The 15,153-nt window shown below is 39.8% G+C and overlaps 4 protein-coding genes and 1 non-coding gene across 5 annotated transcripts; 3 read left to right on the forward strand and 2 right to left on the reverse strand.

Annotated features, from left to right (window-relative positions):
• The first annotated feature begins 114 nt into the window (after window positions 1-114).
• Window positions 115-1,438, forward strand: LOC107397917 (uncharacterized). Its single transcript, XM_064359560.1, has 4 exons — window positions 115-469; window positions 520-724; window positions 906-986; window positions 1,037-1,438. Exons 1-4 carry the CDS (start codon window positions 342-344, stop codon window positions 1,379-1,381), a joined length of 759 nt encoding a protein of 252 aa, XP_064215630.1. The 5' UTR covers window positions 115-341; the 3' UTR covers window positions 1,382-1,438.
• Window positions 1,439-1,648: 210 nt separating this feature from the next.
• PAPLA1 (Phosphatidic Acid Phospholipase A1) lies at window positions 1,649-8,322 on the forward strand. The gene is made up of 8 exons (XM_008202020.3): window positions 1,649-1,886; window positions 5,323-5,918; window positions 5,968-6,094; window positions 6,143-6,477; window positions 6,524-6,671; window positions 6,723-7,142; window positions 7,189-7,554; window positions 7,612-8,322. Exons 1-8 carry the CDS (start codon window positions 1,736-1,738, stop codon window positions 8,172-8,174), a joined length of 2,706 nt encoding a protein of 901 aa, XP_008200242.1. The 5' UTR covers window positions 1,649-1,735; the 3' UTR covers window positions 8,175-8,322.
• LOC103314874 (uncharacterized) lies at window positions 2,024-4,942 on the reverse strand. Its single transcript, XM_015979921.2, has 8 exons — window positions 4,595-4,942; window positions 4,303-4,556; window positions 4,101-4,253; window positions 3,923-4,052; window positions 3,663-3,878; window positions 2,781-3,219; window positions 2,293-2,732; window positions 2,024-2,244 (listed from the first exon to the last, which is right to left on the reverse strand). Exons 1-8 carry the CDS (start codon window positions 4,866-4,868, stop codon window positions 2,072-2,074), a joined length of 2,079 nt encoding a protein of 692 aa, XP_015835407.1. The 5' UTR covers window positions 4,869-4,942; the 3' UTR covers window positions 2,024-2,071.
• Window positions 8,323-10,496: 2,174 nt separating the features above from the next.
• LOC103314873 (G protein alpha i subunit) lies at window positions 10,497-12,107 on the forward strand. Its single transcript, XM_008202018.3, is given in 5 exon segments — window positions 10,497-10,731; window positions 10,915-11,099; window positions 11,149-11,435; window positions 11,493-11,763; window positions 11,765-12,107. Coding segments are annotated over 5 exon segments (1,071 nt in total). The 5' UTR covers window positions 10,497-10,610; the 3' UTR covers window positions 11,972-12,107.
• A 2,461-nt stretch (window positions 12,108-14,568) lies between these two features.
• Mir315 (microRNA mir-315) lies at window positions 14,569-14,647 on the reverse strand. The gene has a single exon (NR_036323.1). It is a non-coding gene; the product is annotated as a microRNA mir-315 (primary transcript).
• Between the last annotated feature and the right edge of the window lie 506 nt (window positions 14,648-15,153).

Consider the following 15,153-nt stretch of genomic DNA (forward strand, 5'->3'; position numbering starts at 1 on the left):
ATCTCTGAGATCAGTGTGTTTATCTGTGACGGGCGCGTTCCACGCGCTCCGACCATGACCACGCTCAACGTTGCGCAATACTTAATTCTAGATTTGAGACTCAACATGGCTCCACTGCGTCATGGGTATTTACGATGCCAGTGCGATTCATGCGAATGGCCGCCGAAAGTCACCTCTCACGCGCAATCTTACTCATCCCAAAATCACCGAAATCAAACAACCCGAAGGGTGAACGCACTCGCTTTAGCACCTCGCGCGGAAATTGCAAAATCTGGCTTATGTAACTGAAAAGTGGGGCCACTCGTTATAAATTATTCCGAATCAATCTCAAAAAACACAATATGTGCAACCAACTCGCAATTGCAATAGCCGCCCTGGCAAGTTTCACTCAAATCACTGAGGCAGACCTGCCTTTGCCCCTAGTCAAAAAATTCCAAAAATCGCAACCCCCGAACTGCCAACAATACACGTAAGTCCTAAGTGGCATTTTCGGCCGAACGCGTTCGAATTTTGCGTTAGGGAGCAACTGGTCAGCCTCTTTACCCTAATGTGCAATAATGTGGCCTTAAACGACGAGGATAATTTGACGAGGGATGCGTGCGTTGGGTGCTTCCAGCAAGCTTCAATCTCCAATAACAATCAACCGTCTTTGCCCGCTTTAATGAACTGTGCGGAAAATTATCTAGCTGGGACGCGATACGAAGAGTGCTCCTCTCAAATAGACGTAAGTGCGATTAAAATGAGACAAATTATCAAATTTACTCAGCTCAATCTGCTTGTTTATTTAAACAATCAACGACCGCTATTTACGTAATTTAATGTGCATAATAACAATAACGAATTGTGTTGTAAACATTCAAGAATAAATAAACAGTGTTATCTGCTTCATTAATGAGCGATTCTAGGCGAATCCAGGCCCAGGCCCGTGCGTGGCGGGTTACTGCCGGTTCGTAACTTGCATCCGACGCATCAACTCGGATTTGCTGGTGAGCGGTTGGAGTAGGTAACCGGCGGTTAATTTTGGATAACTTCGCAGATAGCCCAGTGCTACGCAGAAGCGTCCGCTGATAACGACGCACTTTTCGAAGAAGATCAGATCATCCTAGTCAAAAACATAACGTCCTGTATTTTAGCGCGGACAAGATGCGCACCCATAAATCCGATAAGTGGGCAACAGCAGTCGAGCTTTGTCACCACAACCACTTACGATAAATGGGGAAAACCGAAAACCGCGACTATACCTTTGTATAATTCGCTCCAAATCACTCCCGAGGGTGATTTGCGCATTATTCAACTTCCAGGAACGACAAAGATTCAAAATTATTTCTGTACAGCTCAGCCGAATTTACGAGAATCGTCGTGGCTGGAATATTCCTGTTAACAAAGCAAATAACTTGTTTTGAATATATTATAAATAAATTAATGAAATATTACAAAAGCCTCTAATTTGTTTAACGATAACGCGAAAAAATCGATCCTGGTCCAGTTTTAACGAGAACAAAGACTTTTACGTAATGAATACATGTTTTTCTATTGAATCATCAAAAAAAGATAAGTTTTTAAACCTGGCGCAGCGATTTTGAAAAATTCGCTGCGAGCGGCATCTACTAGAGGGGTGCCAAACTATCGGGGACTTAGGAAGCTTGTCCCTACTACGTGGAAGGTGTCAGAGTTTTGTTGACAGTTAAAAGTATAACAGCTGTTAGCATGTGAAAAAGCCCGTCTTCCGTTAAAAATGACTGATTTCAACAAAAAAGTGAAAAACCCGCTATTCAACAACGCAGTTACTGGAGGTACCATTGAAGATTTTGCACAAAATGCTTTGTTACTTCCAGCTAAGGAAAAAACACCGCCGCCGCCACCCCCAGTCTTAAACCTTGAACCAGGTAAGCATGTTAATATTGAGACACTTTCCTGAATCAATTTTCTGTTAATTATCACGCAAAGGCGGTTTTCACTAATTTGATTTGCAGTTCCCTGCATTTCTAGTGGCACCATCTTTTGGTAATTAAATAAAACTCCCTTTGAAATATAAAAGTATATTGTAAAAAAATAGAAAACAAAAAAGAAATTAAGCTCGCCTGGAACTAAGGGGCCCTCTATATACTGGCAGGTCGTAGTTGCCTTTACTACGCCAAGCAATGCAGCATTTCCTGAACAGGAAGAACAATCCGATGATAATCAAAATAAGCAGTATGACCCCGAAAACAATCGCCGCTATAGCCCCCGGACTTAGAGTAGCCCCTGAAACCACAAATTGGAGTTTTTTGACGTGTTTATGGAAAACCATACAATATGCATTAATATGACGTGTCCTTCGGTTATTCTGTCTATCAAAAGCGATCAGTTCCAGGTCCGGGTTACAACAAGATTCGCTGAAAAACCCAGTCACTTCCTCCGTGGTTCCGCTTGTGAAACCATTGGGGAAGTAGATACCTTTCGGTCGAGATATGACTTGTAACAAACCAGAACCCGTATCTTTAGCTTTGACTTCAACCGTCCAAGTCGCATCCTCGCAACTCCCCAGCAGAACTCCAGTGCAATCACTGGTGAAGTGATAGTCAATGTGGGGGTCTCTCCGATCGTCGTTACTAATCCCAACATCGACTATCACTTTTTTACTGACGGTTTCCGTCCCAGCGGCTGTAAAAGTGATATGGTCTTGGTATTGACCTGATCTTGTCGTAAGGGTCACCCGAACGGTTGCCGTTTCTTGCGGATTAATCCATTTGCTATGACTCCCTTGTTACAACTGCCTAAAACTATTACTTGATACTTACTACCACGGGTCCATGGATAGTAATATGCCTTTGTCGTCTTGGCAAAAAAATCGGACTAAAGTTGGAGTGTTGCCATTGTTTGTTACTTCAAAAAAGAGTTGAGGTTGGCGGAATGGCTGGGTGATGAGTTCGGAACCCAAGCCCAGGTCAATGGTTATGGGTGGGAGGAAAAATATGTCTTTTTCGCTTCCGCGGACGTACGATAGGCGTCTGAAATTGTGGCCTTTGGAGTCGATTCCGTCAATCACGGCGTAGAATGACTCATTTGGGACTTTTTCGACGTTTATGTTCAAGGAATTGTTATTGTGGCTTTCCAGTTTGGCGTTACTGAGGATGGGGTTGCCGTCCCTAGTGACGAAACTGACGTTTGTTATGTTGCTTATCGAAGAAATGTTCCCCAATTTCACAATTTTTTTCTTGTTTCCTGTCTTATTTACGGCTGGAATTTTTAAAATTAGAAACTGAGTTAATTGACAACTAATAAATTTTGTTGATAAAAGTTCAAAAAGTCAAGGTTTGGAAGGGATATTCTGGTGAAAGTGTCATGATAGGTTTAAGTTCCGGCGTGATTTCGAGGGCGTCCAATCGAGTGCGTTATCAGGATTACGCAACGGCGGTCTGTGATGTCATCAAAATATTTTGCAGTTTAGGGGCGAGTTTTCTCGTGTTGGCATTACATTAAACATCTGATATGAATATTTGCATTTGTTTGTAAATACGTAAGGTCATGAGTTTTTTAAATGGTGCTTTTACGCAACAGATCCATGACGCATCCCAGCATCATGTACAAAGTCTATTCGAACGGACAGTAGCTATAAACGTGTAATTCTAACTACTCGAGTTAATATCTCGCCGATTATTGCACCGGTAAGTTGGTTTTACCTGTCCCAAAGTCGGTGATTTTGGTCGTATGTGCGAAAACTGTAACGTTGTAAAGTGCGCGCGCGTTGCCAACTTGGAGACGCCACACTCCGACGTCCCGCGTCGTCGCCGTCGTAGTATTTATGTGGATTTCGTGCCCTCCAGAGCCTCGTTTTATGAACGACCCGACGGAGTATCGCACCACATCGTCGCTCCTCAAAACGCCAATGTTGTAACCTGAAAATTCGTTGGCAATTGCAATCCCAACCGTGCCTAACTACCTCCAGGTGTTGTCAGTAGCCCTGTGGTGACCCCCGGAGCGATACTTATGTGGATACCTGTTACATCAGAATCGATCGGAAACATCAGGTTATTTTCTCCGCGGAGCTTCCTCCGCGATAAAATCATCGACTAAAAGCACCCAATCACCGAATTATCACCACCATCCCCCGCACTCACCACTGACGTGAATGCACCAATATTTTCCAAAAATTCCTCGAAGTACTCAGAGGACAAGTCCCGGTCCGGCTGAATCCAAAAACCGCCGCGCGAACGCTCAGCTAACTCCTCCAAATAACCCCCTTTCCGGTTCATTCCGCAAAACACAAAAACCTTAAATCAGTTAACAGTAATTAAAATCGTTGAGAACTGTCCAACTGACTTGCACCCGCTTTTTCTCGACTTCGATTGCCGCGTGCTGGGACAAATCTTCATCCTCCACGTCCCGTTTCATGAAAACCACCACCCCACTAGTCGGGGGCAGCAAATGGACGGCATTCAAAATCCCGAAAAAAACCGCACTTCGATTAGTTTCACGTCCGAGATAACTTGAAGGGCTCGAAGGGATTCTATCGCTTAGGATTTTTTCCATACGAAGTTTGCTGTTTCTCGTGGTCTCTAAAACGGGGCTAACGCCTAAAAATTTGGTAACAAACCCGCCCAAACCCCCTCACTTGTTTCATTAAACTGCATCAGCATGAAATTTATGTTCTGCACTCTTGGCTCCAATTTGTGCACCGATTTGAGGAAACTTAAAGCTGCGTCTTGACTCGCTTGGCTGTTTTCAACAAGGAGAATCACAGGGTTGAAAGAGTTGTAACGTTGCAAAAATTTTCGCGCGGTTTCTTCTTCTCGATTCATGTAGCTGGTGAAGTAATTTTCATCTTGTCTAGTAGTTATCGCGCTTATTGTTCGGATGAGTAGAGAGATTGCAATAATTTTGAACATTTTGGTGCCTTCGACCGCATAACACGACTAATATTCCCGAAAAAATCGTTAGCTTTTGTAGCACTTAGATGACAAATTGTGGGTAGGAGCGGATATTGTTCAACCTTAACAATTATCAGTTCTAGTTCTACGTAAATATTCGTAACACGTGTTATTACTTTTAATTCGTCCAAGTTTTTAATAATACAAGATGCATAATATATAAATAACGCTCGTAGATCGTTATCACGCAATAACAAATATTGTGATAACGGGATAACTCGTGCCTGGAATTTGCTAATTAGTAGACTTTTGTGCCACACTATAATTCAGTCGAAGGGTGTGGTCGTCTTCGCGAGTACCACAATTACTATATCTTCCTCAAATATTGACAATAAGTTTCCAAACTGTTTGATCCGCCTACCATAACAATTCCCCATATCCGCTTACTTAATCACCTCGGAATTATTTTCAGATCAACTTGCCCGTGCTGAAGCCCCGAGTTTCTTGGAACCGATCCCAACAAACCTCGCCACTTTCCAAAACCAAGACCATCCGCCCCAGCACCAAACCTCGAACCTATCCTCAGTCTTCTCCTCATTTTCCAACATTTTGAAACTGAAGGAGCCCCAGCCTGAAATCGCGCCACCTCCTGCTGGAATTGACAGCATCCTGAGCCAACCCCCGACAAATGTTGCACCGGTTCCACTGTTCCCTCCAAGTGGAATCACCAATACTCCCCCAAGCGCCCCTCCGCAAGCCCCGTCCAACACCTACCGTAGGCCGGGCCTCAAACGACCCGTCTACGCCCAAGTCCCCGGCTTGAGCAACAGCTCGCAACCGCCCCCTCAACCAAACCCCTTCCCGCCGCCACCGGCTCAGTTCAAACTTATTGCGCCCCAACCCACCACTTTCCTGAACCCGGTCCAGCCGAGTTTTTTCACCCCAGTTGCCTCAAATTTGCAAAGCCCGGTCATGGCTGCCATCCCAGCCAACGAGCTGCTGCAGACGCCCGACGCGAGCCAAGGGCTACCGGCGGGGGTCAACGGGGAGGCGCTCCCTGCAGCGAATGTAATTATTTTGTTGGCTTGAGTGGATGTTTTCGATTGTGCGATTTCAGGCCCCTAACCAGGTCTATCGGCCTGTGTACCACCACTGGTTTTTCAAGCGCGAGATTGAGGGGAAAACCGTATGGCAGCCGTTCTCCATGGTCGATTCCCTAGCCTTGGAGCAGGCTTTCACGTCCAGTAATACCCTCAATGGGTGCCCGAATTGCCGCTAACTGTCAGTTTTAGATGATTTGGATCCGGATAAAGTGGTGGCGACTGACGGTGGTCGCTACGATGTCAATATTTTGCGCCGTCAGCGAGACCCAGTCTATTGGAAGGGTTCCGCCAGTGAGGTCCGGAGATGTTCCTGGTTCCACAAAGGTAACTCTGACGGTAGGTATGTACCCTATGAGGAAAACGTCGCGACCAAGCTGGAGGAAGAGTTCAAAACTGCGTTTGAAACGAACCAATGGCACCGCAAGGTTGAGTTGGCGAATGGCGAAACTGTGGTTTTCCACGCTCCTGATGTCTTGGTTCTTTTCCCACCGACGCAGTCACCCGATGCTTGGGGGAATACACCGGTAGGTGTCCTCCAGCCGTACGTGCCAACACTTAAGAGATTTTCAGAACCAGCTAAGACCTCGTGTTGTCAAAAGAGGGATGGACGAGTTTGATATTGACGAAGGTGAGCCGGCGAAAGTCGATCATCTCCTGTTTCTAGTACACGGGATTGGGTCGGTTTGCGATTTGAAGTTCCGCACTGTTGAGGAAGTTGGTACGCGGGTACTCTGGTGTTTTGGTTTTTTGGCCTAATTTGCCTTTGTAGTCGATGAATTTCGCAGCATTTCCTTACAGCTGGTCCAATCACATTATAAATCGTCCTGTGAGAAGGGCATAGCCAATCGGATTGAAGTGCTTCCGATCAGTTGGCACGAAGAGCTACATTCGGAGGACACCGGGATTGACCGGAAATTGAAAAGTATCACACTTGACAGCATTCCGCGCTTGCGCGACTTCACAAACGACACACTTCTGGATATACTTTTCTACACAAGTCCTGTCTATTGCCAAACTATTATTTCCACAGTCGGGAATCAATTGAACAAGATTTTTGAGTTGTTCAAGCAGCGGAATCCCGATTTCAATGGTGGAATATCACTCGGAGGTCACAGTTTAGGTTCTTTGATTTTGTTTGATTTGCTATGCCACCAACATCCAGAACCCGACAAACCGTCACCTGCTGAAGGTTTGTACGTAAAAAAAGTGTAGACGTTTTCTTTACTCAATTCTAGACGAGGATACTATAGCACCATTAAACGACACCAAACCGCCCCCTTTGCTACGTCGCATGAGTCGAAGAATTAGCTACATGATGGGTGCCGTAGGCACCGGACAACCCCAAATACATTACCCCCACCTTATTTTCCAACCTAAGGCGTTTTTCGCCCTGGGCTCCCCCATTGGAATGTTTGTGACGGTCAGAGGGCTGGACACTCTCGGCGAACAGTTCGCCCTTCCGACCTGTCCAGCGTTCTTTAACATTTTCCACCCCTACGATCCTGTAGCTTACCGGATCGAATCCTTGATCAACCCCGAGTTATCCAAACTCAAACCAGTCCTAATCCCGCACCACAAAGGGCGGAAAAGAATGCATTTAGGTAAAATATTTGAAATAAGCGACCGGTTAGTCGCATTCTAGCAAAATTATTTAACAGAACTGAAGGAAACAATGGCGCGAGTCGGCGCCGACCTAAAGCAGCGCATAATCGACTCAATGAAAAGCACCTGGAACTCGTTCTACCAACTCGCCATGTTCCACCGCCAAGACGAAGCCTCGCTGGAGGCGGAGGTGGACAAGGCCCTCCAAGAGCAGCTCCGCAAGCAGGAGGAGATCGAGAGCGAAGAACCGGAACAACCAACAACGGACCTACCTTTAGGCATCTTGAACAACAACCGACGGATCGATTACGTGCTCCAGGAAGCACCGTTCGAGTTTTTCAACGAGTACATTTTTGCCTTAACTAGCCACGTGTGCTACTGGGAGTCGGAAGACACTATGTTACTGATCTTGAAAGAAATCTACTCCAGTATGAACATTTCGACCGACGATAAAATACCACAACAGACCATGACGATTGAGAGACCACCTCCGTCCCCGAAATCGCAAAGACCGGGGGCGGTGCAACCCGATGCGTTTGGCATGGACCCGACTGCCCCCATGCAACGCGCCGCCAATTTGGGGCCGCCCCCGATGACCGGATTTGTGAAAAAAACATAGTATATGCTGTTTGAGTGGGTGTATAGGCCGCTAGCGCGGAGGTACGCCCCGTATTTGCTCTACGGTTGTAATAAAAGGAAAAAAATTGCCGGCGGCGAGTGTAAATAATTATTGTGATTTTGTTAGGAAAATAAATATTTTTATACAACTGGTGTTTGATTCCCCAAAAAATATTCCTTATCCTTCCGTGAATTCTCAAACTTTTATGCACGTTGGTTGCTATAGTTTGGAAATGGCTTATTTTGCACGATTTTTTGCTTCGAGAACGAGTAAAGTTTTATAAAACAGACAGAAAACAAACGCGTTATTCTGACTCGATTAATACTCTGAGAAAATTACAAACGCAAAAATTATAAAAATATAACTTTAAAACTATTTCGAAAATTAGTAATTTTTTAACGGCAATCAGTTTCAAATTTTGTCAAAAAAGGTCACTGTTCTCCGATTAATAGTTTTCAAGAAAATATCACATAACTGCAAAACTTAAAAAAAAATATTTAACTTAAAAATCATCACGAAATTGGCGTTTTCCCCGACACTAATAAAATTTCCGGATTATTTTACATAATTTCACGTCAAAATACTTTTACTTTTTCAAATAGTTTTGTCGTAATCGACGTTTGATAAGTAAGTGTGTGATTATTTCAACATGTTGGTATTCATCTGGGCAATAACTCCTAAACTATTACACGTAACCCTATTAGATTTATCATCATTGAAAAGCTTTTGTGATAGTTTATTTTTTTCATAGAAGATCCATATAAAACATGCTTTTGGGTCAGAATAAAGCGTTTTCAGTTTGTTTTATAAAAGTTTTTTCGCTTCTAGGTAAAGACTCGTTCTAAATAAGCCGTATTCATCCAAACTGTGACATAAAATGTTGTTTTAAGACAAAATAAGGCGTTTCCTGACGGTTTTATAAAAGTTTTTTCGTTTCAGAACAAAAAATCGTCCGAAATTAGTCGTTTTCAGTCAATTCTCAGAAAGTTTTTTTTATTTATGGGTAAGAAATTGTCCAAACTCAATCGTTTTCTTTTCGTGCAAGCTAGTGCATAAACCGTCTTTTTGAATTAGAATAAGGCTATTTTTAATAATAATTTAATAATAATAATAATAATAATAATAATAATAATAATAATAATAATAATAATAATAATAATAATAATAATAATAATAATAATAATAATAATAATAATAATAATAATAATAATAATAATAATAATAATAATAATAATAATAATAATAATAATAATAATAATAATAATAATAATAATAATAATAATAATAATAATAATAATAATAATAATAATAATAATAATAATAATAATAATAATAATAATAATAATAATAATAATAATAATAATAATAATAATAATAATAATAATAATAATAATAATAATAATAATAATAATAATAATAATAATAATAATAATAATAATAATAATAATAATAATAATAATAATAATAATAATAATAATAATAATAATAATAATAATAATAATAATAATAATAATAATAATAATAATAATAATAATAATAATAATAATAATAATAATAATAATAATAATAATAATAATAATAATAATAATAATAATAATAATAATAATAATAATAATAATAATAATAATAATAATAATAATAATAATAATAATAATAATAATAATAATAAATCCAAATGCCGTTCTGATTTAGTCAGAATCAGAACGTTTGTCATTTGAGGTCAGATTTTTATAGGGAATTCTGACTTCGAGCCTAGAATAAAATTAATATATTTTTGGTGGGACACTTATGAAATAAATCCTTGGACACGTCGTTTATGTTTTTTAATTGCCTATGCTTCTCACATATTTTTTGTCTATGTTCAGTAGTACCCAAAATTGGGATCAAACACAAGGAGCCACTTCCATTAAAAAAATTATAGGAAAAACTTATAGGATAAATTTTTATTAATTTCTACTGCAGGGAAAATAAAAACAATGTTTACTGCAATAAATTTTATTACAAATACAAGGACAAACAAATGTATGGAAATATATTATTAGTACTAAAATTTCTTTATTTAATATCACTTTTATTTTTTTGTGTAATCTGTAACTAATTTTTTCTCACTCTTGAAGTACTTTGTACAAAAAATTACACTTCGCGAGTTGACTGACTTGGTTACTTAAACGCTAAACTAAAAAGCGACTAAAAAACTTAAAAAACTGAACTGAAAAAGAAAAACACATAAGAAACAGGAAGATTAAGATCTAGGAGGCTTACGTCCTTGGATTTGGATATGGCGCTCGGCATTATCTGCCAGTGCAGCCACTCGTAGTGTGCAGGGACTTCGGTGCGGCAATAGTGCCAATTTAACCAAGTTTTTCTCCAGCGGGTGGAGTCGTTTGTGACTGTTACAGCAACAAGTGTCAAAATAAAAGCGATTTTAAATATAATATGGGTTGTGCGGTCAGTACAACGGGCGATAAAGAAGCTACAGAACGGTCGAAGAAAATTGATAGAGACCTTCGAGCCGATGGCGAAAGGGCAGCAAGCGAAGTCAAGCTGTTGCTGCTTGGTGAGTGATCCTGAGAGAAAATTGGTGGAAATTTTGAATTCAAGCCCATTTCCCAGCCGGAAATAATCAGTAATGCGAACCCGGCGATTTTATTTATTTATCTCAACCATAAAGTCGTTACTCATCGTTGAAAAATCTCAGGTGGTGATTAATAATCACGCTTCAATTGTTTGTTGTTTCAAGGCGCCGGCGAATCAGGCAAGAGCACAATCGTCAAACAAATGAAGATCATACACGAGACGGGCTACTCGAAGGAGGAATGCGAACAGTACAGGCCCGTTGTTTACAGTAACACTATTCAGAGCCTAATGGCCATCATTCGGGCCATGGGTCAGTTGCGAATCGATTTCGCTGATCCTAGCCGAGCTGTAAGTATCTACAGTTTTTTTTCCAAATTTTCAACACTTGCGCGTGCAGGACATCGCGCGCCAGTTCTTCACATACGCTAGTGCAGCCGAGGAGGGCGAACTGACCCCCGAACTTGTGATGTTGATGAAGAAGCTGTGGCAGGACCCTGGAGTGCAGTTATGCTTCGCCCGCTCCCGGGAATACCAACTGAACGACTCCGCAGCTTATTATTTAAACGCTTTAGACCGAATTTCCCAACCCAATTACATTCCCTCCCAGCAGGACGTCCTGCGAACTAGAGTCAAAACGACGGGAATCGTGGAAACGCACTTTTCGTTCAAAGGCCTTCACTTCAAGTAAGCCAGTCGTGGGTTCGCGTCCCGTCGCGGTAACTTTTTTTTTCCAAATTTTAGGATGTTCGATGTCGGGGGCCAACGCTCGGAGCGCAAGAAATGGATACATTGTTTCGAGGGCGTGACTGCGATCATTTTTTGCGTGGCCTTGTCTGGGTACGACCTGGTTTTGGCCGAGGATGAGGAGATGAACAGAATGGTGGAGTCGATGAAACTGTTCGACTCGATTTGCAACAGCAAGTGGTTCGTGTCGACTTCGATCATCCTGTTTCTGAATAAGAAGGATTTGTTCGAGCAGAAGATAACGCGAAGTCCGTTGACGATATGCTTCTCCCGAATATACCGGGCCGAATACTTACGAAGACGCGTCGGCTTATATCCGGATGAAGTTCGAGAACTTGAACAAGCGGAAAGATCAGAAGGAGATTTATACTCATTTCACGTGTGCCACGGACACTACGAATATCCAGTTTGTGTTCGACGCGGTTACTGATGTTATTATTAATAATAATTTAAAAGATTGCGGCCTTTTGATGTAACGGCCTATTTGATAGGTTTATGCGAGGCATTTCAGTTTATGCAATGTATAAAACGGAAGGGAAGCTGCTTGAAGCGGCACTGATCTCGTTTCGTCTATTCCCTCCTCTTTCAGTGATAAAATTCATTCAGTATTGTGTTTTGTTTCACAAGCAGCTTCTCTTCTCGCGTTGTCTTATAAAGATATGTATTTATTTTTAACGTAAGTCATTACAAGTTATGCAATATTTTAACACACATTTACACACGACAAGTGGCGTAACGTAAAACTGCCAAACTGTTCTGTTGTTTTATATCGACAAATTTATAAGAGTAAGAGTTTACATGTTATATATCTGTATAAATTGCCAAAAGATGCTCACATGCCATATGTATAGTAAGATATTTTTATAACGATGTTGAATAACGTTTCCCGAATATTTTTTGACAGTTTTTCTACATACATCTGCCTTAACAGTGACAATTTCAAGTAAGAAAACAGTTTTTATTTCATTGTGTAGTAGATTGGCATCAAGTAGGTTTCTCGTGTAATTATGTCATTGGTTAGAACTGTACTTACTGTATCAAAGACTTATTTTTTATACTTTTGTATGTTCACAAAGTAACAAAAATAGTAATTAATTTTTGGAAAATATTTACGCGTTTTGGCGCCTTTTCCCCAAAATGCGTAAATAATGAGACGCACCACAGGTCAGGTCAAATAAACATTGTTTATTTTGTACCTAATGTTTTGTAAAGTAACAAATATATGACGCCATCCATGACAGATAAGTGTTTTATTTAATTCCACTTTCCTAAAAATGCGCGGTATTTTCCTCTTTTGCAACGACTGTGATAAGATAACAAGAAGTTTCCGGAATTGAGACACATCCAAGCACAAACTACTCTTAAGGCTCTTCGTCATTGAAATATTCAAAATAATTTTACTACGTAAAGTTTCTTTCAAAATACGTGATTCATTTCATATTTGATGCATTTTGCGACAAACGGTTTTTTTTTGTTGTGGATTTAAAATGGGAGATTTAAATTGAAGTAATTTATTGGTTTCTAAAATTCACATACGTTGCCTTGTCGGCAATTACACAAAATACTGACGTACTCGTATTATCTACACTATCGACAAATATTTTTATAATGTGAATTATTTTTTGTGTCCCGTCCGTCATCAGCTTGTATTTCTTTTCCTGCTCATATTTAAAATTTTGCAAATTTTAATAAATTGTAGACTGCAAATAGTTTGACTGATACTAAGTTTTTATAAAAAAAAATTGCAATTTTACAGATGCAAAATTTGCATCAGTAAAAACAGATACTTATCCAAATATCCAAATGTCCTGGTGTAAAATTTGTATTAATTCTACAACAAAATCGTATAAATTTTTTTGAGTGGTAATGATTTGTTTCAAACGATAAATGTACTTTTTTCGGTAAATGTGGTTTCTGTTTGTGTTTTTTTTAATAATAATAAGTAAAAGAATGCTATTTTTAATGTTGTGAATAAATATTGTTCATTTATGTTTGTTTATTATTGAAATACAAGTTCTCACTGTAGATTTAAAATATTGTAAAAAAATCGATTCAATTGTAATATTTACAAAATTGTTATTAAAGTTGATTTTTTAACGTCGGTTTAGACAAAAAATCAATAAGCTCAGATCAGCATAATTATTTTTACCTAGCATGTATTATCTAGACATGAAGATTATTTTAGAATATGTTATTTAGCAAATGACTACGATTTTTTAGCAGTTTATTAGCATGCATTTAATGGTAATAAGGTGAGTTATGTGATCAGGATTACAAATGATTTAAAGATTGAATTAAAATTTTCTTTCCATTCTACGTTTAAATTTAAGACATTATGCAATTAAAAATACTGGTGTCGTAAGATGTGTTGCATACATAACTCTGATGTTATTGCAATAATAATAGTTCATAGGTGACTCCAGGGAATAATACCATTTTCAAAATACATACACAAATCATTTTTTGCTATTTGAACGCTAAAAAACTATTATTTAAATTCCAGTAAGCTTTTATTTAACATTACGCAACTTTACATTTTTACGGTATGTGGTTTTTTAATCATATATTTAATTTACGTGGAAATACAAGGTGACCATCATATTTATTGTAGAGGAGATCCAAACAGTATCATTAGATTTTAATGATTTGGAACTATTAAGTGACGCAAGCTTTTTAAAATATAACAAAATTGGAGTATTTTAAAAAATGTTAAAAAATCATAGATTGACTTTTTGTCATCCTGTCAATTGTTTATTTGATTCTATTATTACAAGTGGAGTTGTTCCTCCAAGGGAGGAATAATTAATAATGAAATTAATTATTTTATGTGACTGGTTTAACGATATTTGCTAATCACAAGTAACGCAATAAGTCTTGTTTACTCAAAAAAAATTACAAGCGTCTTCTGACCCTTGATAAGATAGTAAGATACTCGGACCGTTCTTGAGAAAAAATTCAGTTGTCAGATAGCAGTGATTGATATTGTCGGGGAATGTGATGGAATGGAATAAAAGTCGCAATATTTGGGAAAGTTTTATTAGAAACATGAGTAAAACGAAGCGAGTTGTGACGAGTCCTCTTTGGAAATGATTATTGCCCGAAAGCCTTTCTAACACCCGGCTTTCTGAGCAACAATCAAAAGCAAAAGGAACTGCAGGCTCGTCGTCTCCTCCAGCGTTAAAGTCTTCAGAGGACGCTCGCGTCCAAATATGGACTAAATTCGGTTAAAATAGAATTTCCGGGCCACAGTCTGCCATTCGTGTGGATAATACGTCTGTTGACGTGCCAATCTTTAAATATTCACGAATGCAAATCGTGAATATGTAATAAGACAGACCGTTGTCACCTGTCCGTTCCGGTCCCAATTTGCGCGCGATAAATTCGAAATGTCGTCGCGTCTGCTCTGCTCAATTATACATAGCGTCTAATGCAAGCGCCGGAGTTTTCGAAAATTGCGAAACACGACACTTAGCTCCGATGCCAACTGGCAGAACACGGAAGTCACTTCGGCACTGTGCACTGTTGACCCGGCGAAGATCAGGTGAAGACTTCTCGGACGGTGTGCAGGAAGGTAATTGCGCTTTCGACACCGAGGCCGGATGTGCGCGACAAAAGGGCGGTAGTCTGGCTTTTAACCCTCCTGACTGGCCGTTCCCTC

Source organism: Tribolium castaneum, chromosome 10, assembly GCF_031307605.1.
Source record: "Tribolium castaneum strain GA2 chromosome 10, icTriCast1.1, whole genome shotgun sequence".
Taxonomy (NCBI): domain Eukaryota; kingdom Metazoa; phylum Arthropoda; class Insecta; order Coleoptera; family Tenebrionidae; genus Tribolium; species Tribolium castaneum.

Excerpts from the sequence above, each read along its gene's own strand:
- LOC107397917 (XM_064359560.1), top strand. The coding sequence starts at position 342 with ATGTGCAACCAACTCGCAATTGCAATAGCCGCCCTGGCAAGTTTCACT. Across the intron at positions 725-905 it reads AGTGCTCCTCTCAAATAGAC|GCGAATCCAGGCCCAGGCCC; the intron begins GTAAGTGCGATT and ends GAGCGATTCTAG. Across the intron at positions 987-1,036 it reads GCATCAACTCGGATTTGCTG|ATAGCCCAGTGCTACGCAGA; the intron begins GTGAGCGGTTGG and ends ATAACTTCGCAG.
- PAPLA1 (XM_008202020.3), top strand. The coding sequence starts at position 1,736 with ATGACTGATTTCAACAAAAAAGTGAAAAACCCGCTATTCAACAACGCA. Across the intron at positions 6,478-6,523 it reads ATGCTTGGGGGAATACACCG|AACCAGCTAAGACCTCGTGT; the intron begins GTAGGTGTCCTC and ends AGAGATTTTCAG. Across the intron at positions 7,143-7,188 it reads CAAACCGTCACCTGCTGAAG|ACGAGGATACTATAGCACCA; the intron begins GTTTGTACGTAA and ends ACTCAATTCTAG.
- LOC103314874 (XM_015979921.2), bottom strand. The coding sequence starts at position 4,868 with ATGTTCAAAATTATTGCAATCTCTCTACTCATCCGAACAATAAGCGCG. Across the intron at positions 3,220-3,662 it reads AATCACCGACTTTGGGACAG|CCGTAAATAAGACAGGAAAC; the intron begins GTAAAACCAACT and ends TAAAAATTCCAG. Across the intron at positions 2,733-2,780 it reads CTATCCATGGACCCGTGGTA|CAAATGGATTAATCCGCAAG; the intron begins GTAAGTATCAAG and ends AGGGAGTCATAG.